Source organism: Trichechus manatus, unplaced genomic scaffold, assembly GCF_000243295.1.
Source record: "Trichechus manatus latirostris isolate Lorelei unplaced genomic scaffold, TriManLat1.0 scaffold00037, whole genome shotgun sequence".
In the NCBI taxonomy this organism is placed as follows: Eukaryota; Metazoa; Chordata; class Mammalia; order Sirenia; family Trichechidae; genus Trichechus; species Trichechus manatus.
Window position 1 is genome coordinate 12428823 of NW_004443973.1, and position 27096 is coordinate 12455918.

Genomic DNA, 27096 nt, shown 5'->3' on the forward strand with positions numbered 1-27096 from the left:
TTTACTATAATGGACACAGTAAAAATACATGTATTAGGCAAAAAGAAAAACAAGCGCATAACATTTCATGGATGCAACCTGAGTTAGAAAGGCAGGCTTCCGGAGAATTTTTTTGCAAAATCAAATAGAAGATTTTGTTTATCATGTATGTGAAATACGCAACTGAAGTGCTAATTAAAATTAGATGTATAAAACTGGCTTTCCCTAATGCACATGTAGTTGATTTTAGTAAATATCAGAAAACTTCCGTATTACTAATTAAAATCTCTGCTTTAAAAAATTAATGTGACCATATTGCTTAACATTTTTTCTCATTAAAATATTCTTTGCGATAGACTATCCTTTCATTATAATCAAGCCAGCAAAATGAATTCCACATTGCAGTGTTGTAAGAGGGTCTGTGTGTCAGATCTGCTGTGGTCTCTTACTCCTTATGCCAAGCATTTGTGCAGCAAAAGAGCATGCATTCCTGACTAAATTTGGCTTCTTTTAAAGGTAAGAGCAGGAGAAGTGCAGGACAGCAAGAGGATTGGCTTCATATACCCAGCTCCTTGCCTTGGTACATAGCATCCTCTTCCATTGTTCATGTAATTCATATTTCTATATGGGAAATGCTTTGTGTTGTATCGGCAGTTAACTGCACTTTGTGACGTTGTCATTTGGGTTGTTGAAATTGAAAGGATGTTAAGATCTGAAAATGTCAGTTCATCTCCATTGAAACAAAGTCATGGAGGAACAGTTTGTTTTGACTCATATTACAGCCACATGTTGGATAAGCAGAGATGAAGCTGCCTAGGCCAGTCAGGACCGATCTGGTAAGACCAGTGTTAGTGAGGCCAAAGAAACCTTGGAGAGAGATGAAGAGTTAGAACAATCACTCCTTCATGTTTGAGTAAAAGCTGAAAAATTGAGTAAGCAAAAGGGGAAACTGGGATCCTACGCTTTTCTGTGTTTCTAAGCATTTCACAGTATCCATTTCAATATGCATATGCTTTACAGTTTCCAAGTGCTTTGGTGTTCTAGATCTCATTTTCCCCCTCATAACAGGGCAGCAATTTTCCTGTAACCCCTTGTAAGAGAAGAGACTCAGAGAAGCTGAGGTTTTGCCCAAGAATGTTCAACTTAATGGCACAGGAGATGACAACCCAAGTTTTCTGAGCCTGGTTTCTGTGTTTACTGTGCCATTGTCTCTGAGCTACTCGAGGGCAGAAACTATGTCTTACTGTCCTCTGTATCCCCAGTACCAAGCAGGGTGCCCAGCACGTAGTTGGTGCTTAATAAACATTTTTGAACGAGTGCAAAATAACAGGAGAGATTTGATTTCAGGAGACTTTTTGCTTAAAAAGTAGTACTAGGTATATTGCCTGTTTTGCTGTGCATGCTTGAAAATCCTTGACCTTGATGCACTGTGTAATTTAAAAAAAAAAATATATATTACCACCCTTCTCTTCATAGCAGATCAGAATTTTACTTTATAGATGGTCTCTAGAAAATCTTTTAGGAATACAAAACATCAAAGAATCTGTTTCTGAACTTAAACCATTTAAACAAAGGCAGTTTGTATCATTTAGACTTTTTTCTAACTCATTTGTGTCATTGAATTTTAAGTTAAACCTTTTTTCTTTCTTACTCAATGGAAATTTAGGGTTAGTGTACATAAGCTCTTGGCAAGGTCTAGTTAATATGGTTAACCTGTGGTGTAGATTGCATACATTCTAAAGGTCACTTCAAGTTGTTGTGTGCTGTCAAGTTAATTCTGACTCACAGCAACCCTATATGACAGAGTAGAACTGCTCCATAGGGCTTCCTAGGCTGTAATCTTCACGGGAGCAGATCGCCAGGCTTTTTCTCCCTCTGGTGGAATCGAACTGCGGACCTTTCAGTTAGCAGCTGAGTGCTTAACCATCGTGCCACCAGGGCTCCTTCACTTGAGGTTAAGTTTGGCAAATTGCAAGAGTTACTACTATACAATTTACTCCAGTCAAGTGAGGTCTTGATGTGCTGATCTGTTAGCTTGATAGGCAAAACATTTCTAGATTTCTAGATGACTTGATGTTCTCATATGGAGCTAGAAGTAGTAGTTCAGTGTCATCACTACATATATCTGTATGTGAAACCCTGCCATCTTTTATAGGCAATGATTTTGATTAAATGTATAAAGATTCTAATCTCTCATAAGATCCATTTTATTTCTCAAACTTCGGAATGTCCAGGCTGTTTCAAGCACATGTGAGCTATACCCAATGTAAATGTAAATATTTCTGGAAATGTCAAAGCTATGTACACTTTTATACCCAAATATTTGAATTGGATTTGCAAAAAGTTTAATCAAGAAAATAGACCACCTATTTTTACTCAGATACTGTCAACTACTTCTTGTCAAGGTCTTTCATGTGTCCTTGACTTCTTGCCCAAGAGGGATTTACCACTACTTACGAGACATCTTTGAAATGGCAAATGATTAAAGTTATTTGGAGTCTGAATATAATATTTGATTAATTTATTTAAAGATACTTTAGTTCATTCTTTGAAATGATAGGGACAAAATGGAAATGATATTATGAAACTTATTAAATTCCTTGATATACTAAATCTTTAGCATAGGTGGTAGCCTGGAAAACCAAAAACTTTGTTTTAAATTGCCTTTTTTGTTATTTTTAGTGTAATCACCCATTTTCATTAGCAGAAAGAGGAGGCATCATTAACGCTAGCATTTTCTTATTTCTAGCTGTGTATCTGTTACCCTATGGCATGTTTGTTTTTTATCTGTTTAATGTATTATTACCCAGACAATTAAAATAAGAAGAATTGAAAGTAATTAAGTTATTTAAAATAAGTGAGTTTGCCATATTTTTAAAGTATAAAAAATACTTTTGGTTTAAATATATCACACTTTTTTGAGGTACCTGCTTTTTTCTGTTAGCATAATACCTAGCATGTTTTAGCATCTGGACTGACTGTGGGTAGATTCTAGTTTTAGTTCTAAACTCCCTCTTCTGTCTGTTCAGGCAACAGGCTCCCTGACATTGCCAAGTAATTGTCTCTAATTTAATGAGTTAATTAGTTAACTGCCTCCTATAAAAGTCAAGTATTGACTCCTTGTGGATGAGACTTGTGCTTTTTCCCTCTGAGCGATACACTCTATCTTACAGTTGAAATCAAGTTAAAATAGACTGGGAGAGATAGGGAAAACACTAGCAAAATACCTCAGGGAAAGTGGTTCTCTGGCATCATTTATAAACCCAGATACTGGCAAAGCCTGTTCCAGTATGTGTCAACAAGAGCGTTCGTTTTCCTTGTTGGCTGCTGTGCCCTTGGTGGTTTGTGCTAAGGCTGCTCTTTTTCCTGATACTTTTAAAGTCAAGAATGTTGTGACATCCTGGTGATTCAGTAAGTCCAATATACTTTCATTGTGTATGTATGTGTTCTGTGTATGTAGTGGTGGTAGTCTTGGCAATCAAATTCAGGTATTAGAGAATAGACTTTTCTATGGCAAAGAGGAATGGACAGTTGCTAAATTTTGTTAATACTAGCATGCTAACTCTGAAATGTTTTCGTCTCTTCCCTCCTTTGAAAAAAAATTCATCTGCCATATATATGTGTATGTGTGTGTATACATATATATTTATATAATTGTACACATACAGTGTTTAACCAGTTGTGGAGAAAAAGAACAAAGTTCACCATAACCCCGTTTCTAGTACTTTCTTTTCTATTTTGTGTTTAGTTTTTCGTTTTTATTTTTCACTGGAGTTAGGTCCAGAATTCCTTGGCAAAGGATGTAAGCATTTTTATGTTTCTCTTTCTCTGTATATGTTGTTAGTTGTCATTGAGTCAATTCTGACTCATGGTGAACCCCATGTATTTCAGAATAGAACTGCTCCGTAGGATTTTCAAGACTGACTTGTCAGAAGCAGATCTTCTGGTCTGTCTTCCATGGTGCCTCTGGGTGAGTTTGAACCGCCAGCCTTTCAGCTAGTAGTTGAGTGCTTAACCATTTATGCCACCCATATGGAGCCCTGGTGATGCAGTGGTTAAGAGCTCGGCTGCTAACCAAAAGGTCGGCAGTTCAAATCCACCAGCCACTCCTTGGAAACCCTATGAGGCAGCTCTACTCTGTCCCATGGGGTCTCTATGTATTGGAATCGACTCGACGACAACAGGTTTGGTGTGGATGTATATATATACATATATATATGTGTGTGTGTATGTATGTGTATATTGTTGTTGGTAGTTGCCGTCGAGTCAGCTCTAACTCATGGTTACCTTATCTATAACAGAACAAAACATTGCCTGCTCCTGTGCCATCTTCATGATCTTTGTTGAGGCTATTATGTCAATCCATCTCATTGGTGGTTTTCCTTGTTTTCTCAGACTCTCTACTCTAGCAAATGTAATGCCCTTTTCTAGCAGTTGGTCTTTCCTGATGATAGGCCCAAAGTAAGCAAGACAAAGTCTTGCCGTCTTTGCTGCTAAGGAGCATTCCTGTCATATTTCCTCTAAGACTGATTTGTTTGTTCTTCTGGCAGTTCATGGTGTTTTCAATATTCTTCACCAACACCATAATTCAAATGCATCAAATCTTATTCTGTCTTCTTTTTTCATTGTCCAGCTTTCACATGCGTATGAAGTGATTGAAAAGACCATAGCTTGGGCCAGGTGCACCTTAGTCATAAAAGTGACAAATTTGCTTTTTAGAACTTTAAGAGGTTTTTTTTTTTTGCCACAGATTAGCCCAATGCAGTACATTGTTTTCTTGACTGTTGCTTCCATGAGCATTGATTTTTGAGTACCTATACATATACATATATATATATACATGTGTACGTATATATATAGCTAAATTGCTTTTCAAAAGGACCAAATTTGAAAAAAAAAGCAAGATGTACAGAACAAACAGTATAAATAGTATGCTATCATTTGTATAAAAAAGACAAACAGATAAGAATCAGATATATATTTGTGTGTATTGTTTATGCATAAGACATCTCTAGAAGGATATATGTACAAGGAATTGGTTGCCTCTTGGGTGGGGAATTGAGTGACTAGGGGACAGAGGTGGGAGGGAGGCTTTTCACTGTGTATTTTTTGTACCCTTTGAAATTTGAATGGTATGAATGTAGTAATGCTATTAAAATAATAAAATATGAAAGCCACAAGCAGTGGGTAAAAGTACCCACTCATTGCTTTTCCTTTCTACTCTCAGTGCCTTGGTTCAAGTCTTGACCCCTTTCACCTGGATCTATGCAGCAGCCACTGCATGGTCTCCCTGCCCCCAGTCAGCTCCTCTCTTCTCCAGCCCATCTTTCACATTGCCACCAGGGCTAGCACAGATCAAATCATGTCTCTCCTTTCCTTTAAAATTTTTAATGGCATCCCGTGGCCCACGGACTAAAGTTCACATTATTCATTTTAGATTTTGAAGTCTTTCATCATCTGGTCTCAAGTTGCGTTTTCAGCTTCACCTTGTACTACCTTCTACTTCACACTTCTGCTGTCACCTACTGTACAACTTTGTGTACCCTCTTTGTTACCAGTTCTCTCTTCAACTAACTCTTCCCCCCTAAAAAAAAAGAAAAAAATGTATTTTATTTTTGCAGTTATTTACATTAATTTTTTTTTACTCTTTCTCTTCATTTGCAGTTGAAATTGGCTTTTACTTTCAAGGCCCAGCCCTAATGTTACTACTTTCTCCTTCACCACAACCCCACTTGACCTGTCCTTAGAATGAATCAGTCCTTTTGGGTTCCCATAGTATATTTCTCATACCATTGTGTGGCAGTCATATTCTATTCAGTGGTTGACTTGTCAGTCTCCTTAAATTCTACTTTTAGATATCTTTGTATTGATCCCTCTTTCCATTTGCAGTAGTCTCCCTGACATTGTGTCTTTCCACACGCCTGTTTGTCCTTAATACCAGTGGCTATAAGATCTTGGTAAAACATGTCAGGTTATGTCATATATACATTGTAGAATAAAGGAGAATAGAAGCTGTCAACAGGAATTGACAGTAGAATCCACTCACTCTTAGTATCAATATCATTATACAGTCTGTTTTTTCTTCATCCTATGTTTGCATAACCTTTATTTTGAGATATCAAAGATTATTTAGTCTTCATTTTATAGATGTGTGAAATATCCAGAGGCCTGGGAGAAGAAAAGACTTGTCTAATGACTCACAGTGAGTTAGTGTTAGAGATAGGCTTTGAACCCAGGACCCCTGCAGAAATAGCTTTTGTGGAGAGTGCATGACTTTATTTTGGGGTGATGTTTGTTAGATGCTTTTGGTAGCACCACCCACCAAAATGTGTGTGTGTGTGTGTGTGTGTGTGTGTGTGTGTGTATCCACCTTGGGGTACTTCTTATGCAGTCTGATATGACACTTGCTGTGATAGACCCTGCTATTTCTTAGAAGAGGACAAAGGAAACATTTTTGATTTAATTCTCTCCTTGTTGACAAAGCGAGTGGCTTGGTTTTGGTCATATTTATAAATAAGAACATTTTAAATTATTATCAAAAAAGCAAACCAACAGTCCTTTGCCTTGATCCTTCCTATCCCAGCTTTGCTTCCCAGAAGCAACTACTTGCAACTCTTTTAGCTATTTATTTTGGTATTTCCCTCCATATGTCTGTACCGCTATTTCTAGACATTATTGATTTTGTACTGAACCCACCCAGCAGCTTTGAGGGAGAAAGACCTGACAATTTGCTCCCATAAAGATTACAGCCAAGAAAACCCTATAGGGCAGTTTTACTCTGTCACATGGGGTGACTATGAGTCAGAATCGATTCAATGGCACCTAACAACATCAGTTGAGGGCTTAGCTTCCTTATATGACTTCTCCCATTCTTCTCCCTCCATTCTTCTCTATACAGTTATAGTTTTTATTAAATTGATATTTGGCAGTTACATAATTATGACTAAATCCTGTTTATTTTGAGCTAAGTAGTGTATTATAATATTTTCTATTTTTTGTACAACACTTACTTGTGCATAGAGTTAAAAATTGTCTGATTTTTCCTTTGCTTAGTTGTGAGTCCCTGGGCATCACAAATGGTTAAGCTTTCAACTACTAGCTGAAAGGTTGGTGGTTCAAACCCATCCAGAAGCACCTCGGAAGACAGGCCTGGTGATCTGCTTCTGAAAGGTCACAGCCTTGAAAACCCTATGGAGCAGTTCTACTCTGCATACATGGGGGCATCATGAGTCAGAATTGACTCGATGGCAATTAATATCAACAACATACCTATTACTAATTCATTCATTTAACAGATATTTACTGGGTGCCTACTTGGTGCCAGGCTTTGTTCTTAGTACATGGGATATGTCAATGAACAAACCAGGCTAAGATTCCTTCTCTTGTGACACTTACACTGTAGTTGAGAGTTGTGTCCAATACACATTATGAGTAAGTGAAATATATAGTATGTTAGAAGGTGATAGATGCTAAGGAAAGAAGAAAGAAAGAGCAGAGTAAGGGGACTTGGAAATATGGAGACAGACATGTGTTATAATACTAAATAGAATGATAAGAGTAGGTTTCATTGAGAAGGTGACATTTGAGCAAAGACTTCAACTCTTCATATTGTTATTTTCCACATAGTGTAATGCCTTGGCTAACCTGACATTCTGTTTTCCCCAGTGGCTCTCCTTCCTGGAGCCCTTCGTTCTGCCCTAGTCAGGCCTAGGTACTCTGCACAGTTGTCCTGGCCTTTCCTGTGGCTGCTTCTCTGGGTTGGATCACCTGTCTCCTGGATCCCGCATCTTCCTCTTAGTTGATACACTCTCTCTTTTTCATAGAACAAATTCTCCTATGGCTTCCTGAGAAAGGGTACATGAAAGGAGAAAAAAGTATTGAGAAGATAGATATCTGAAAGTACTTTTAACCTATTATTACACTTGTTTGCAAGTTTGGTTCAATTTAGAATTCCAACTTGGAAATAATTTCTCTCAGGAGTTGCAACGCCTTAGTCCTTTACCTTTAAGCTTTTAATGTAGCTGGTAAGGAGCACAAAGCCCATGATTCATGGTTCTTTATATGCGACCTGCTTTTTCTCTCTCTGAAACTTTTAGGATTTTCTCTTTATTCTGAAATTTTATGACAGTGGACCTTGTTTGTGTGTGTGTTTAATTTATTGTGCTGGCGCTTGGTGGGCCGATGTATTTAGTTCTGGGAAGTTTTTTGATATTACTGCTTTGATAATTGACTAAATAGTTAATTAAACTGATTAGCTGCAATCAAAAGTGGAGGGGCTTTGGTTTTTCATGTCTGGTCATGCCGTAATACATAAAACCCTTAGAATAATGAGTAATTTTTTTGATAGGCAGGTATTATTATTATTTTAGTAAAAATTATTGACATAAAACGTAGCTTATTTTAATATTTTTTCAGCTGCTGAACTTGGAACAAATATCTGTGATGGAAGGTCTTGTTTGTTAAGGATTTCTCATTTATTTCACTTTTAAGGTTTGACAGGTTGTTTTTTGGTTCTTGTTTAGTTTTTTTCCTACTCATCTAAGCGGAAGCCTCTAGGAGTCTACAGACGTTATCTTCTCACTTTCAGATTCTGGCCATCCTGGCTATCCTTTCACCTGTTTAAGTCTTTCTCCTATCTCTTATCTTACTAATGTATTTTTTTAATTGAGATAAAATTCACATAGCATAAACTTGACCATGTTAATCATTTTGAAGTGTACAGCTCAGTGTTTTTTATATGTTTACAATGTCGTGTAACCATCACCACTATTTAATTCCAGAACATTTTCATCATTCCAACAGAAACTTAGCACCCATGAATAGCTATTCCTCATTCTCCCCTTCTTCCAGCCCCTGGCAACCACTAATCTACTTTCTGTTTCTATGGGTTTGCCTATTCTGAACATGTCAGGTAAAGAGAATTATACAATATATGGTCTTTTGTGTCTGGCTTCTTTTACTTAATGTTTTCAAGGTTCATCCATGTTGTAACATGCAGTAATATTTTACCAGTGTTCTTAAATCAGGCACTGGGTATTTGTTTTTTCACTACCCTGGTAAGATTTCTGCATTTATTATGATTTTGATATTGGCCTTCAGTTTACCTTTCACAAAACATTTATTGGCTACAATATGATATCAAATAATTTTAAGTATGCATTTATTTATTTTTTTAGTATGCCAGTACTGAGGTCGATGGAGAACATTACATGACCCCGGAAGACTTTGTTCAGCGCTATCTTGGACTGTATAATGATCCAAATAGTAATCCAAAGATTGTGCAACTCTTGGCAGGAGTAGCTGATCAAACCAAGGATGGGTAAGGACCTTTATGCATTTTCATAAAACTAATATTTCCTGAATATCTTATTAAAAACATATAGAAAAACCATAAGCTTAACTAGGGTTGTCTAGAATTTTAATATTAAACTGTGTATTGTTTTAGAAGTTTATAAAAACAGCGTTATTTACTGCCATTATCAAGGATATTGGCATTTCTTTTGTTGTTTTTATAATTACATAGGAAAAGTCATATTTTATATTAAATAGTCTAAGTAGAACAGGTTCCAGATAACTAAGTGTATATCATTCATTCATTCAATGAATACAGAGTGCCTACTATGTTTCAGGCACTGTTCTAGGTGCTAGAATTACATCAGTGAATAAACCACACAAAGACAATGAACAAAATAAAAAACTAAATTATATAGCATGTTAGGAGGTCACAAGTGCTTTGAGGAAAAATCAGTGAAGAGGTAGGGGAGTGTTATTCATATATCTGTCTACTTATTTATTGCAAACATTTTTTGAACAATCGCCCTTTGGCAGGCACTGTTGGGCCTTGAAAATACAAACAAATAAAATGGGGTTCCTGCCCTTAAGAAGCTTATAGCCGAGTGAGGAAAGGGGGTGAGTATACAAAGAAAAAAATAGAAAACAAAACAGTATTTCTCAGATAAGGTGCTATAAGGGAGGTATACAGATAAGAGCATGGTTAAGCCTGCTTTGGATGGTCAGGATAGCATCATAGAAGAGTTGAAGCTTGAGTGAGATCTGGCAAGATGAATAGGAATATGCTGGTGACTGGATAAGTGGGAGGAGAATTCCAGGAAAGGAACCAGCAGTGGCATGAAATACTAAGAGGTGCGTATGCATGTGTGTGTGTGTATGTGTGTTAGGGAAGTGGCAGTGGGGAGATGATGTTGCAAGTACTTTTGCTGTGGCTGTGATGTTGGTTTGCGCTGTGGAAGATGTGGCTGGAGTGAAGTTGGGGACCTTGTGTGCTAGGCTTTGTATTCTGTTGGCTCGTGACTCCATATTGGAGGTATTTTTAGCCTGGCAGTGGATGGTTGTATGAAATCACAAAAATAACAAGGTGCACTTACTAGAGTGTCAGTTTACTCAGTTTGAGAGGGGGAAAGCACACCAATATTTTTATATTAAAATCAAATATGGGTATATTATGGAGAAAATAAAAAATTTGCATGAATTTTAAAGAAAATTTTGACTTGCTATCAGATTTCAAGTTACATCCCCGGGCTTCCAGAGGCTCAGATTCTTTCTCTTCTATCTGTAGAGGTGCTTGTGTGAAAAACTTTGAAAAACTGAGCAATGAGGAGTCATTAAAAATTATTTCTATTAACAACAAATGTGATCATATTTTAGAAAAATGATAAATAGGAGTAGGACAGGACTTGAATGCAGTGAAATCCAGGAGGCTGTTACAGTAATTAAAGTAGAAATGTTGGTATCTAAGTTTTTTGGGTCAGGATTAATACTGTATCCTTTCTATTTTTCCTACAGAACCTAGCACAGTGCATTAAATTTACTATGTGCTCAACAAATACTTGTTGTATGAAAGATTTTATGTAATTTATAAATGGCTGATATTAGGCAACTTGTATACATTTTATATCTAATCTCTAAAAAATTAAATTAGTTGAGAAGTCACTCTGGACCATTCAGTCACTGGGTCTCTCAATAATGATTTTATAGTAAGGCATATGAAAATTAATTATATTTAATCAGAATTCCTTCTTCAAAATTATTAAAGGTGAAACAGGCATTCAGTTCTTTTAGAAACTATCAGAGTATTTGATATTATTAATTTGATCTGAGACCTACTTTGAGAATATTTATATCTTTTCAGATGCTTCCTTTTGTGACCAACTGTTGCAGTTCCATCTGAATAGTGTATCTTCCTTGAAGCTTCTTGTGGTTCTCTCAGGCTGAGTGGCATTGTTAAAGTAGGAGGACATTTTCATGTGGTCAAGGTTTGAGTTACCGGAGTAGAATAGGTCAAAAATGTGTTTTGGCTAACGAATAATCCAACAACGTTAATAGTATTTACTCAAAAAAAAAACCAAACAAACAAAAACCTGTTTTACTTTTCAAAAGGTAAATCTGTTCTATTTGAACTTTTTAAAACTTCTTCAACCTTCATTTTTATTTTTTTCTCTTTAGAATGAATCAATTTGTGATTGAGTAGGAAATATGATTCATAGGGTTAGGTCATAAAAATTATAAATAAGTTTATGAAACATATAAATTATTTCTAAAAGCAGAGAAAAATGAGATTTTCTAGAAACATAGGGATTCTTAATCTCCTGTCCTGAATGGTCTTCAGAGGTTCTTGAACTTGCCGAAGTATAAGGCAGAACGAGTGGGTTTGTATCTGCATTTTTCCGAGGAGATATTCCAGGCTAGAATCATCAGGTTTACGATAAGTTCTGTGACTTAAAAAATGTTACATATCATTGTTAAAGTTTATTTTATAATTTTAATTCAACACAATCAAAGGCTTTGATAATGTTTGACTTATTCCAAATGGTCAGCCTCCCTCATTTAAGGAAGATTAGAATAGCTCAGTTGGTACATTTTTTTTTCCAACCCCAAGATGAATTCGTTGATTCTATTGCAGTTTTTTTGATGATGAGTACCATAGGTACAGAACTTGAAATAGCACCACATAATATTGCTTTTAATTACCAAAGACCAGATCTGAATTAGCAAAAGAAGTATAAACAAGTTTAAGTGATTTGGTTAAGTGTATGGGAGAAGCTGGTTTAGAAGTGGAAATACCATGCCCTTTTGTGTGCCTCCGCCGTCGTCAAGCATGTAAACTGCTCCTTCTCCTCCTGACACCCTCTTTCCTCCAATAGATAGTAACATAAGTAGGAGTGTTGTGATACAGGTGCTTGCTGTGGAGGGCCATGAAAAAGCAGGATTGTATGTTATAAATAGCATGATGGGCTGTCTAAAACTAAAAGCCGTTAGCAAAGTATTATTTGTAGGATTGTGGCTTAAACTTTGAAGTTCTGGTTGTATAATGAAAAGCAAAATGATCTTATGCATTAAATGCAGATCTCAGGGACTGTTATTTTGTGATCTGATTCTAAAATATTTAGACAGTTGCTTGTTTGAAACTGTAACTTCTAAAACCATAGTTTCTATATTTAGCTTTAGTCAGAATTCATCTGGAGGCTCTATTCCCTTTCTATAATGTGGAAAACAATAGTTTTCCTCTCTTTTACTTTTTCACAAATGTTTTCCTTTAATATTCTACATGCATGTAGAAGAACCTTTTGTGTGGAAATCCTGGGTTGTTTTAAAAAGTGCACAATTAACATACTAATATTTTGGAATTTTATTAGCTCCCATTCATGAAATTAAAAAGGGACTTTGTAGACAAAAAACTCAGAGGTACATTATTTTAAAATTATATTACATGTTCTTTATAAAAAGTCAAACAGCAGGGTAATATATGGTAGTAAAATTCTTTCTTTTCCTCATTTTTTAGAAAACGCAAACCAAGATATAAACTAAGCAATGGCTTCTTCACTCCACAGTTAGTGGCTTATGGTTTGCATTTGTTATACTAAAGACTTGATTGGGTCCTCTTAGTGAGAGAGGAATCCATGGCAGGGTGAAGGAAAAAAGAGCTTTAAAAATTGTTCTGGAACATGTTTGCTTTATGTTAACAGATAAACAGACTCTTTCTTTGCTTTCTGAAAAATATTGTTTCATTGATGTGGTATAATGCCTGTGGGTTAAAAATACATAAGAAGCATATCAAAGAGATTGTCAAGTGACCTTTTCTTCCCGCCCCCCCCCGCCATTTTTTCCCAACATTTTGTTAGGAAAGTTTTCAAACATAAGCAAAGTTGAAAGAATTTTACAGTGAACACCCATATACCTACCAAATAGATTCTACCGTTAACATCTGACTAGCTTTTCACATATCCCTCCTTCTATCCATCCCTCCATCCCTTCCGCAGGCTGTCTTGTTTTGTTGCACTTCAAAGTAAAATGCAGACATTGATACACTTCTCTTTAAATATTTCAGCATGCATATTGTTGACTAGAGTTCAATATTTGTTTCCAGTTTTTTTCTTTAGAGGTAAAATTTTCACAAAATGAAAAATATAAATCTTAAAGGTTACATTTGCTGTTTTGACAGGTGCACCCACCTGGGTAACCTCAGTTGACTTGTTTTTAAGTTGCTGATGGTTTTTTGTGCACTTTCTTAATTGACCTTTCTTTTTAAAATAAATCATCTCATGTAATGAAGGTAACTCTTATATGATGGCTGAGTATTTTCCCCAATACCTTCTTATAATAGTTGTCTACTTTCTCTCTTTTCACCTATAATTATTTTAGTTACAGCGTTCTTGAGATAACTTTACATTTGGGGAGGCAGGGAGGTGTATAGTAATGGGAGAACACTGAATTGAGGCGAGAGTTGGGAGTTTTTGACTAGCCCCACTGCTTTGCTGAATTTCTTTGAGCAGATCACTTGATTTCTTTGGACTTCCTAAGGGTCCTTCTAGCTCTTAAAGTTGCATGAATGTATGATTTGCTTTTTTGAATACAGTGACAGACCAAGCATAGATATTTAATAAAATCCATAGATTTTATATTTTAAATATTTTAAGTATAAACAAATGGTTACTTAGTTGGAACTGTACGCAGAAGAGTCTCAAATCCACAGGTCTGTCTGAAGAAGGCAGTTTCTGCTTGGCTCTAGTTGGCTGATGCTACTTGGGACTGGAAGCCTAGTGTTGCTTGAGTTTGTAACTTATTAAGAGAAACCAGAAAATTGGACATTTATGTGAGATTATCTGATTTCCTAATGTTAGCAACTAATAACAATTTTTAAAAAATCATAATACTTTTTATGCCAGAGAAAACATCTGTGGGCCAAGTTCAGTCTTCCAGCCAGCAGTTTATGACGATTCCAAGTTAAGGAAAAAGTCTTTGACCTGTTTTCATAAATATAGGAAGTTTTACTACTGAGTGTGGAATATGTTTTAAAACTACGTTTTCTGTATTTTCAGGGTAGTTGCGTTTTTGATGTCCAATTCCTGAGACTGTTTTAAAAAAACCAAGTTGTTATGGTATTTTACCCATAACCAGCCTTGCTATTTTTTTGTTTTTAGAATTACTCTTATAATCAGAACAAACAATGCAGCTAATTCTTCATTATAGAAAATTTAAATGTTTCAGAAATATATAATGTAGAAAGTGAAGGTCTTCTCTAACTCCTTCCCCAGGTCACTGTTGTGTTTGTGTTGTACATTGTCATACTTTCAGACAATACCATACCATTGATCTTCTTTAGTTTTTGTTCAGCATTTAAAACAACATATTACCCACTTGCTGTCCAGTTGACTCTAACTCATGGTGTCCCCCATCTATGTCAGAGTAGACCTGTGCTCCACAGGGTTTTCAATGGCTGATTTTTTAAAAAAATGTTATTTATTTTGCTGTTGTTGTTGAGAATATACACAGCAAAACACACACCAACTCAACAGTTTCTACATGTACAATTCAGTGATATCGATTACATTTTTCGAGTTGTACAACCGTTCTCACCCTCCTTTTCTGAGTTGTTTAATGAAGCCTCTTCTGAGTTGCCTCTCAGCTGCCGCCAACCTTCGGGCTAGCAGCTGAGCACATTAACCATTTGTACCACCCAGGGGTTCCACAACCATATATTACTCATTGCTTTTTAGGAGTGTGTGGAAGGTGTGATGATACCTGGTATGTTGTAACTTCATTTGTTTTTGTTGTTGGCTGTTGCCATCAAGTCGATTTTTGACTCATAGTGACCCTATGTGGCAGAGTGGAACTGCCTCATACGGTTTTCTAGGCTGTAATCTTTCCAGCCGCAGATTGCCAGGTCTTTTCTCTTGTGGAGCCACTGGGCGTGTTCGAACTGCCAACCTTTCAATTAGCAGCAGAGTGCTTAACCATTGTGCCACCAGGGTTCCTTTAATTTGTTTTTACTACCCTAAAATTTGTGTGATGATAACCACGCTTTCTAGTTGTACTATATTTTTCAGTTCCAGTGTGTAAGTATATTATGATATGTGGCCTGAGGAACAGTTTTGAGTATTGGATCTTTCCTACCAGATTTATTAAGCACTCAGGCCCCTAATTTGGCCAAGGATTCTTGAGTGTGGGCATAGTGAGGGCATACTTCAGTGCCATGAATAACACATCACAAAGCCTTTCCCTCAATCAGTAGCAAAGGCATAGTATGCATCATTTCTCTGGATATAATGTAACTTGTATAATTTAAACATATTTTGAAGTGTTTTAAGCAATATGAAATACAACTTTGAATGTCAAATAGGTTTTAGGCAAATGGGGGCATAAAATGAAACGCGAACTGTAAAGTCATCTTCCTAATAATATGTTGGAAAACGTGTCTCTCTACAAAGTCATAATTCTAAATTGAATTTATTCATGAATATTTATGAGTACCTACCCTGAATCAAGCCTGTACAAGGCACTGTGACAAGCCTGTCTTCTGGTGGGGAATTGGACTTTAAACAAAGAATTACACCAATTAATTATTTTAATAAGAATTGTGCAAAAGGCACTGAAAAAGTTGAGTGTGCTGCTTAAAAGGGTGTATGAAAAGGGAATGTGGTGTCACCTGAGGCTCAGGGATGGTTCCTTGAGGAACGATATTTGAGTTGAGCTGTAAGATTGGGTGCAAATTAAATGGGCAAAAGTTTGGAGGTGGTGGGGTCATTCTAAGAAGAATGAACAGCCTGAGTGATAGCCCTGAGTGGAAGGAGCATAGTTTGTTCTAGGAGCTGAGAGAAGCCAGTCAGTGGCCTGTAGAGTAGAGAGCAAGGGGGAGGGATGCAGAGAGCTTGGCTGATAACTGAAAGGTTGGCAGTTTGAACCCAACCAGCAGCTCCGTGGGAGAAAGACCTGGTGATCTGCTCCCAGAAAGATTACAGCCTAGGAAACCCTATGTGGCAGTTCTACTCGGTCACATGAGGACACTATGAGTCGGAATGGACTCGACAGCCTCTAGCAATAGAAGCCACATTAAGGATCAGGTCTCTTCCTTTAGATAGGGTGACTAAATGTATTGTCCAAAACCAGGACACTTGAGACTAAAACGAAGCACTACTAATAATTAAGCAGGACGTCTGGTCACTCTACCTTAAGGGTGACCGCTGAATGGTTAAATGTTAGTAAACAGACAAGTGACATGATCAGATCAGATTTGCATTTAGAAAGATCCCTCTGGCTGCAGCTTGGAGAATGGATTGTAAGAGGGTTGGAAGGATTCAGGAAGCTGGTTAGGAAGCTGTTGCAGGTTGTAGCTGTTAAGAATGGGTGTGGCTAGGTTAAACCAAAACAAAACCAAACTGTTGCTGTCAAATCAATTCTGACTCATAGCGACCCTAGGAGACATATTTTGGGAGATGAGGAGTTTTAATATTTTATTACTTGTAAATATTTTAGTTTCAAAGCTGAGTGTTTTTATTTTTCAGGGATTTTTTTTTCTTCAATGTGGTAATTTTCCTAAGAAGTTAATCTTTCCTTAATTGTCAAATATTGATTATTTTATATCATTCAAAATGCGTTAACTACTATAGTATATCTTTCATATTTAAGAAGAAAAAATAGGGTGACAAACATGCAGATCTGTGTGCACATGTGTGCATGTAAAACAGATTTTCATAATGCCTTTGCTTGGACACCAGTCACTTGCCAACAGCAACAGCATGGTATAGAATCTTTACAGCAAGCTTCCTGTGGAAGATGACTTTATGCTACCATATTCTAGCTCCATAAGATCACTGAAGGCAATTTTAATGTAGTTCTGTCCACTGATTAATTTCTTAATCTTGAGTGTTACAGGACCCATTAAGTTCTAGAAACCCAATACAAGTAGTCCTTGACTTACGACGGGGTTCTATTCTGATTCCTCCATTGTTAGTCAGCTCTGACATAAGTTGAATGCCTCTTTTTTGTTTTGTTTTTCATTATTATTGCCTTTTATTATCAGTACCTTTATAAAGCCTATCTTTTAACATCTGCGCATGAATATCTGAGAATGATAACATCAGCAAATTACATGCTGCAACATTGTATGTAGTACATTACTAATGATAAAAACCAAACCCATTGTTGTTGAGTTGATTCCAACTCATAGCAACCTTACAGGACAGAGCAGAACTGCCCCATACGGTTTCCAAGGAGTGGCTGGTGGATTCAAACTGCTGACCTTTTGGTTAGCAGCTGTAACTCTTAACCACTATGCCACCAGGGTTTCCACTAATGATAAGATGTACCAAAAAACCCCACAAAAAACAAAGTAGACAGTCATAAGTGTGATTCATCATAACTCAAATATGTCATAAGTCGGGGACTACCTGTAATGTGCTATGCCCCCGCCACCCCCGGTTTTTCAGTTTTAATTCTCCTTTAAACATTTTTAAATTATTATTGAAATTTCAAACAAAAGTATAGAAAGAATAGTATAGTGAATTCACTGTACTCATCACTCCTAATAATTACCAAAATATTAACAACCTTGTTTCATTTATAACTCCACTAATCCTCTGATTGTTTTGAAGCAAATCCCAGATGACATATTTCATCTGTAAATATCTCAGTATGTGCCTCTGAAAGGTAAGAGCTTTCTCCTACTAAAAAAAAAAAAAAACCTTCTAAAAAACATTAACAGTGATTTCTTAATTATTTGTGTTATATGAATATTTCCCTTTCCCTGATTGTCTTAAAATCTTTAAAAAATTAAACAGTTTGTTTGAATCAGAATCTAAATAAGCTCTCTTTATTGCAATTAATTGCTACGTCTCCTACGTCTGTTTAAATCGACGTTCCCTTTCCATGTCTTTAAAAAATTTTTTTCCTTGCAAACAGCTGCTAGATATTTGTCCTGCCGTTTCCCCCAGTCTGCATTTTTGCTGGTTGAGCTCTTTGGTGTGTTTAACATGTTTGTACCGTGATTTTTTGTAAATTGGTAATTAGATCTAGAGCAGTGCTTCTTAATGGTTCTCATTGTCAGAGTCCCTTGAGGGTGATTTTGTCCCTTGGGGGACATTTGACAATGTCTGGAGACATTTTTGGATTTCACAACTGGGGGAGAGGGTACTATTGGCATCTAGAAGGTAGAGACCAGGGATCCTACTAAACTTAAAGCACAGAAGGCCCCCATAACAAAGAATTATCTGACCCAAAATGTTAATAATGCCGAGGTTGAGAAACCCTGATCCAGAGATTTGATCTGATTCAGGTTTAATTATTTTTGGTCTGATTATCTCTCTTTTATGATGCTAGAGAATATTGATTATTACCCAAGTCCATTAATTTGTTAGGGTTTGAAAAAGGGTAATATTCTAAATTCTGTCATTCCTTCTTTATTTCCTTAGTAGTTGGAATACCTCTATAAAGAGAAACTTCCCTTCATCAGTTATTTGGTTACTCTGAGCTACAGTTCATGCAGTAGAGGCAGGTTAAATGCCTGACTTTTTCCCTTTATTTACCAGTCAATTACTGTTTCTATTTTATTCCAGGTTGATCTCCTATCAAGAGTTTCTGGCATTTGAATCTGTTTTGTGTGCTCCAGATTCCATGTTCATAGTGGCTTTCCAATTGTTTGACAAGAGTGGAAATGGAGAGGTGACATTTGGTAAGGAATAAAAAAGATTATAAGTGATAAATACAGTCAGTGAGGCTGGTCCCGTCTTTAACTGCTAAATCTAGTAACTGAGTACAGATTGCTGCTTATTTAGAACCTTAGTCAATAAGTGATGTATTAATTTCCTAACAGGATTTAAACAGATAAAACAAAAATCCTTTTATTGACTTCAAAGCATTAGGCTATTGGAAAAGATCAAGGAGTCTAGGAATGCAGTTGCTTCAGCCCATTGAGTCACTTTCACATTCCTAAAATAGGCGGTGTAAAATTTTCTTGTTCTGAGCCAGCCTGGGCAAAATTCTTTATGAAGCAGACTGTGAACAAGGAGTAATCTCATTCTTTAAGGGATTCCTGGGTAGGGAGTTCAGAGTTTCTCTGCAGCATCTTTGGAAAATTGCTACTATATCACTTTGAACACCAAGAATGAAGCTGAAGGAGAGAGTTCAGGCAGGATTAGTTGGCGTTCTCTGAACCGCCATTTTAGATTTTTGGTTTTAGGAAATAAGGCTGGAACATTAAAATTGTCATCTGAGTAACACGTTGTTGATGTCTCACAAGCATGCAAAGCAGGATTACTATTTGTAGCCATGTGTTCGTTTTTAGAGATGCTTACTTGCACAGATTAGCTTGTGTTAAGATCATCAGTTAATTTTCTTACAACAGGCTTTTTCAATAAAAACAATGTAGTATTTTCTATGACCTTGAGTCCCTTGTTTAGTGTGAACTGACACCAATATTCATAGAGAAACCATTGAAAATTAGGCTTTTCTTGAGCCACAGCTGCTAAATATTTATTCACTGTGCTGTTTGAGTTATAAACCAAATGTCCTTTAGTTAAAACTAAAGGAAGAAGTATCACTGCTGTGGTAAGGATGATGAGAGAGAGTACAGGTACTCAGAAGGACCGGTGGTGCCTTTGCTGTGATCTAGTGGGCACATTTTCTAGTTTGACATTGATTATTTCCTTCCTTCTGCTCATTGATCTAATTGTCTTCTGTGTGAGAAGACTTTCCAAATACTTATGCAGAGCTCTGTGGGTTTCTGAGGATATCTTGGTATTTTCTCTGCTGAAGCTCTGGCTCTTCTGTCTCCTAAAGAATGTTGACTTTCCTCAGAAACACCTGGATTCTGTAGTTTAAAACACAAAACCTTTGTCATCTCATCATACAGCATTAAACCTGTACTACTAATAATGCTGTCTTCAATAGGTATCACACATGCTCACAGGTCTTCCTTCCAAATGTGGTGCAGAAATACTTGGGGAATAACAATACAAATGTCTCAGTTAGTGCTGCTATACCTGTACTTAGATCACATGTGTATTGTTTAAGAATTAGACTTCCCAAAACCAAATTCTGTTTTGTCCCTTCTACCTTGGTTTCATGGTCCTTTGTGTCGCCTCGATTTTATTGCCTTTCCCAGCTTTAATTTTAAAAACTAAGTCACTCAAGTGAGTATATCCAACATGCTAATAGAGACTCATGCCACTCTTTATTAGCAGATTAATATGAGGGTAGGAAGCAGCTGAGTGGTTTATGCACACCTTCTTTATTTCATGCAAATGAAGGTTACAGTTATTAGATTCCAGCCTTAGCATCTTACAGATCTTTTGTTTTCCCCTCAGACTATGACCTAGGAGTTAGGAATTCAAGAAAATACAATAAGGATTAAAAACAAAACAAATTGCTCTTAGTTTTAATAGCACTTAGTATGAACTGGAGAACATACGAACCCTCCAGAATCCTGCTTTCATTCCCCTGCTCCATAATCTAGAGACAGGAAGATTCTTACAGAATACAGAGAGCCGCACCCAATTTCAACATTGTTTATGGGTTCTCTAGCAGCTGAATGGTCCTCTTGATGATGGTGCTCAGCTTTTTCCTGTAGACGTTGCCTATTTTCCCTCCCCATCCTGCCTCCCTGGTTTTGAGAATCCATTTTGAGACAAATTTTCTTAACTAAAGTGAAGTGAATCATATCGAAGGAGAGAATGTTTAATTTTATATCCTTAAGAAAAGAGGAAAAGCATTGAAATTGTTATAACAAATGTCATTTAACAAGATTTCTAAGGCCCACTTATTTCAGGCTGTATTCAAGACTACAGAATTTCTGCATAAGGAAATAATTAACTTGGAGTTTATTTTAATAGGATTTTGGATCTGTGGTGAAGGTCAGTTTTCATGTTTGTACCCACTTAATAAAATGAATTGTGCTTATATATTTGTAGACACTTGTTTAGGTAAAAGGAAAATTTAAATCCATTCTAACTAAATGCTTTTCACCAAATGGCCTTATGTTTTCTGGTTTGGAGCTTATTTAAAGTATAATTTTCTCTTGTACACATGAGAAGAGAAGAGTGGGAGAGAATATTGGATGTAAGGTGCAATGCAGTAGGGAAAGCTATTAGGCCATCAGTATAGTATCTCTTATGGATTATGATGATACTGTTATCTGTGCTTGTACATATTGTTCTCATCGATGCTTTTATTTTTTTAGATATGCTTTTTATCAACATCAAGTTATATACTTAAATTGTGTGCATCTTTGCAAATACTTATATAAAAAGCAACATTAACTTGAGTACTGAACAAGGTTTTTTTATTGTTAGAGGTATTCTCGCTCTGGGAGACAGGATTTACATTGAGGTTTTGGTAGTCCATTTCAGAATGTGCAAGCTTAGGAGAGGATTCTGGAGTTTTTAAAGAGTGAATAAAACCATAAGTTAATTGTTTTCTCTTTGATATTCCTTTAATAAAACTTCTAACGCATGCTGTGGATAATTACTTAATGGCTTGTATATGTGTTTCTGACTGGTGGCATGAGCCTTGTAGAGGCCATTGCATGACTGGTGTGTGCTAGATGCAGTATAAATTTACCTTGGTCTTATTATCCACTAGTGTACTGGATATTCTGCTTGATAAAGTTAGCTTGAGGTAACCAGGATAATCAGTTATGCTACATAGTGTTGTCGGTAGCTGCCATGCATTTGTCCCAAATTAAAAAAAAAAAAAAAAACTGTTACTTTAACAAAAGTGTAAGCATTCTTAAAAAATTGCTCTTATCTATTAACTAATGAATGAATATAAAACATGTAGTATGTTCTAAGTTCCCTATTAAAAACTTATCAACATTGTGTTCCAAAGTGCTTGCCTAGGAATGGGAACTCTCCAAGGTAAACTTTTCCAAGGGCTCATCGTTACCACTAACTGTAGAATCCTCAAAAAGCAAGGATTCCTTTCGATTTAGGTTGTGGTTGGTCATCAATATGTACAATAAATACAAATTTATTTCATTTGTGCCTCTAAAATATACTCTTTTTCCCTAAAGGGAAAAATAGATTGGAGTGGTTTAGGCATACCCACTATTATTTAAAGGTTCAGGAGATAGAAGTATAGATATGAAAAATGCTCTACCCTTTCTCAATGGAAACAAAGCTGTAGACATGGAATAATATGAAATCAAATGGTAATAAATACCTGACATAATCTGGTAAGAAGGAGAGCTTCACCTAGGTGTTCAAGTTAAATCAGCAAGAATTGTTGGGACTCTTTTCTTTGTATTGCTTTCGGACATCACAGATCAGGCCGTATTCATACTCAAGGGTATTAGAATAGCTTAGAGTTTGAGGCAGAAAAAGGACATGGTATTATTAGTTTTTGTACTATTTGGTGACAGACTGTTGAAGCATCTAGTTTATTTAGTAATAGAGGCTCTTTAAATGTAAACTCATCTTTCCTGAGAAATGGACCTTTATGTATATTTGGCAGCAGGACTACTGTATTGGTGAATTGTACAGTAGTCCCTTCTGAAGGAAGGTATAAGGCTAATAGAAATACTCTCCCCCAGAGAAACAGAGGAGGTCACCAAGGAAACTAATGACCCAACTGGAAGTAGAACCTGGAAGTCTGGAACTGAGTCTACATGCTATACTGGTTGAGACTTCCTCTGCAAGTTCCTGTTGTTGGTCTTTTTGTTATTGTTGTTTGTTTCCCTTTGTTTTCTTTTTTGATCTCCTAGTTGTACCTCCTCTTTTCCCCAAATCTTCCCTTGACTGAAAAAACTATTCACTTCCGCAAGTCTCACCACTGTTTTCGTTCAGTTATACACAAGGATATTCATTGTTCTTACCTATGGTGGGAGTCCTTCTAAAAGCCTCTCTGACTTCACGTTAAGAATGGTGCAGAAACTCAGCTATTGAGGTATTTTTCCCTCCTGACAATAAAAATGTTTGGTCTCAAGGCTGTAAGTTGGAAGCAGTGGCTCCTGCTGGGCTGGAATCCTTGGAACCAGGATGTCATTGGGCTGATGGTAGGTGGGCTGTGTCACAGGGCTGATGGCTTGTATACCTACAGGAGGAGTTCTCTGGCCACACCGTTGGTACAGCAGCTCCTTCCAGGCTCATTCATGGAACAGGCATGGCGGCAGTCTTGGAGAAGAGTGCCAGCCCCGGTCAGAGGTAATTTTGTACTGCAGAAAGGTGAACAAGACCAGTAGGAAGCGCCCATAGGGACCAGGGGAGGGATGAGGGTGGATGAGATGGGGAGACACAGTGTGGGCTGCTCGGGAAATTAAAACCTCTGTTAAGACATATTTACATAATATATATTCTTCAATGTGTATTTCATCTAGACCAATCATCATAAGTGACTGATAACAGCTAAACTGACTAATGTTATACATCTGTGAACGTTTTTACTTAATCACAGTTGTCACCATTACCTGCCCTCCTCTTGACAAATCATTGTGCTCCTCTCCTTTGAGCAAAGAGAACATAATGACAGGCTACTTTTGTATCTGGCCCCAGCTCCCTTTTCAAAGGAATTATAAACCATCTCTTTCATAAGCCCATGCTCTGCAGGAAGTGAAAAAGTGGTTTGTTGTTTTCTATATGTCACAAAATGAATGGATTCCTGTTTCTCTTAGCAATGGCAACCTAGCATAAAACACTAGATCATGATCTTGCTGCCAGTAAAATGTGACTGTCATATCCCTTTTATCCAGACCAGAACTATGGCCAATGAATAGCATTCTTAGAAGTGCTATTTAGAGCTGTAGACCCTTGTTTGCCACTGGAAAGACGGGATTCTCTCTGGGGGGTGGGAAAACTTGCCATGCAATTTCGGTTAGATGTATTGGGTATATTTGAGATTATTGATATTCTCTTTCATGTAACACAGGACCAAATAAAACTGGGTAAGATAAGAAGAACATCAGATGTTGGAGTTACTGCCTCACAAAAGTATAAGCTTGTCAAGAGAAGAAAGGAGTAGAAAAGGACTCAAGAGTCATCTCCAGTTCTGGAGCTTTTGTATAATTTTTTTTTTTTTTTTTCCGATAAGCACATCCTAGTAAAGGCTAAATGGTGATTATGAATTGGGCTTCAAAACAATAGTTGGATTAATTATTTCTGTAAGGTTCCTGAATCAGCTTCAGGCAGTTGGTAGTAGAAATAATAACAGAAGGGAAGTGGTGCCAAAGTATGTTTGAAATTGTTAGTCCTAGTAACTATAGTTGTAGCCTGTGACTAGGCTAAAATAATTAAAAATGGGGATAGTTAATAAACCACAGCATATAATAATGGTTATAATAAAGCTATATGCAAAGCTATCAAGTAACCACTTTGGGAGAAGTAGGAAATGTCCAAACAAATACCCATGGAAAACAAAACACTTCTGTATTTGGGGAGATTATTCTGAGTAACTTAGGCCATCACTTTTAATTGGTTCAGAAACATTCCAAGATTTTATTGAGAGATCTCTAGGAAGTTTACAAAATGGCATTTCTAATTAAGGTTTTTTTATAGAGATATTATAATTTTGGTTTATAAGTATCCTTTTTGTGATAGTAGAAATTTTTTATAATCAAATTTTCTGATTTTGAAAGCTTTTGAATCTTTGACATTATTTGATATAGTTTCACACTTGAGATTCTGATATTTTCTGATATTAAAGGGATTCAGTTTTTTATTCTACCATTATATAAAACTTATGTAGTCCACAATATGTACATTTCTTATCAAATAACTGAGTCTTGGGAGTTGTGACCTTTAAAGTAAAGGTTACCGTGAAATAACTTATTACATTTGATAATTCTAATATTATTTAAATTAATGCAGTAATTTGTTACCTTATTCTGCTTTCCATTAATTTCTTTAGCCCAACGCTTTTTTTGTTACACTTTAAAAATAATAAATCAAGTTAATTTGGGAATAGAAATAACTAATTAATTAGAAGGGTCCTAAAAAAACTTTCCTGATCTGTCATAATAATTTCAGCCATAAATATTTTTTACAACCCTTACTATAAACTTTAACATATTTTATAATTTGTTGAAATTTCACAAAAATTTAAGGATAAACTTTTGTGCTGGTTAAAAGTTCATGAATTGCTATCAAGTTCATTCTTTGCTTTTAGAAACAAAAACCCATATATTTACTTTGTGTTTATGGAAGGTGAAAATAATTTGACATGATTTAAAAACACTCAAATACTATAGCTATTTAGGCAAGAAATGAATACTGCATTCCATTTGAAAGAAAAGAAGAGAATCCCATCTCCCCAGTGACATCCAATGCCTTCTTCCAACTTCCCTGATTGCTATGACCTATTCAGAGCTGTAATATTAAGTCCAAACTAGTAGGATTTCCAGTTCGAGATTTTTACCCTACCCCAACAGTGATGCTTTTGTCAAGAAAAAAGGTATATAAAACTAAAGGGAATCCACAAAACCATTTACAGTATGAGATTAGTATCATATTCAAAGAATTTGCAGATATTAGAGAAAATAGCATACATAGTTGGAGGAGATTATAAAACATTAAACTTGTATTTACTAATTCTCTAGTATAATTAATAGCTATTGATGATAAACTCTTTTACTAATAAAATTAGCTTAAATTTGAAAATAATTGTCCTTAAGGCATCAGTAAAAGAGGCTTCCTGCTTTCTTAATTTTGTTAATGATCTCTTCCTTTCTTTTTTTTTTTGGCATGAGCTTCTAAATTAGTCTATGCTTGTTAAAGTACCAGTCATTTGTGAATTGACTTTTATAGTAAGTGTTGAAGTGTGTAAGAAAGTGAATGACATTGTTATGTTAGTGCATGAAGACAAGCTGTCAGAGCAGACCTCAGGGTTTTGGTTGTATATTATTCAGTGTGACTGATCCCTTTCTAAAAGTTAGTGTACCGTGTTTAGTCCTTCTTTATTTAAAAGTGAATGACTATCTTAGAATATTTTAATAATTGAGACTGATAATCATGGTTTTTATGGGAATTTTGAAGCTTTGTGTCAAGACCATATTTTTTGACAGTATCAGAAGCTTTTAATACGGTGCTTGCTGCTGAGCTAATGATATGCTTTTGGAGTATTTCTTATACCTATCTTCAATAGAATATTCAGGCTAGTATGAATGTAATAATCAAGCCTCAATCAAACCATACTTAGTATGACAAATATTGCATTATACTGTAATTTAGGTATTCATGCTTCTGATAAAGGGCTTAATTCGACTCCTTGAGGAACAGGGAAAACACTATTGATTTTATAGTGGAATGCAAAGTAGCAGCCATTTATAGTGCAAGATATAAATCACTTCCTAATTAAAATTAAATCAAGAGAAATTAAGAATCTCATGGCCTTATATGTAATGGTACACAATCTTAAGTGTAAAATCATATTTTTGTATCGTGTTCCTGTGCATGTGTTTCTAGGCACACATAAAAAATTGCAGTTAATCTTAATAGAGGCAGATGATATTGACTTTTAAAACTTCTCCTAATTTCTTTCTGTAGGAACATTGCAGTGGATTAAACTACTTATTCTGGATATAATGGATTTATTTTTGTTTTCCCTTTTAAGAAAATGTCAAAGAAATTTTTGGACAGACTACTATTCATCATCATATCCCTTTTAACTGGGACTGTGAGTTTATCCGACTGCATTTTGGGCATAACCGGAAGAAGCATCTTAACTACACAGAGTTCACACAATTTCTTCAGGTCAGCTTAGTTTTTTTCCTTTAAATATTCTATGGTATTTTTGGTGAAATTTTACACAGCGTATTAGGTTTCTGTTTAACAATTTCTATACATATTGTCTGGTGACATTGGTTACATTTTCCACATTGTGTCAGCATTTTCATTATTT

General features: G+C 36.1%; 1 protein-coding gene across 4 annotated transcripts in view; it reads left to right on the top strand.

Moving 5' to 3' along the window:
• The window catches only part of SLC25A12 (solute carrier family 25 member 12), a 97293-nt gene that overhangs the window by 12128 nt on the left and 58069 nt on the right, over positions 1 to 27096 (top strand). For 3 of the 4 annotated variants that reach the window (XM_004375514.2, XM_023730574.1, XM_023730573.1), the window contains 3 exons: positions 9156 to 9298; positions 18828 to 18943; positions 26809 to 26948. In XM_004375514.2, the coding sequence (XP_004375571.1) occupies positions 9156 to 9298; positions 18828 to 18943; positions 26809 to 26948 (399 nt within the window). Of the gene's footprint in view, positions 1 to 9155; positions 9299 to 18827; positions 18944 to 21962; positions 23409 to 26808; positions 26949 to 27096 lie in introns of those variants that run through there. The other variant, XM_023730572.1, reaches the window with a different exon arrangement.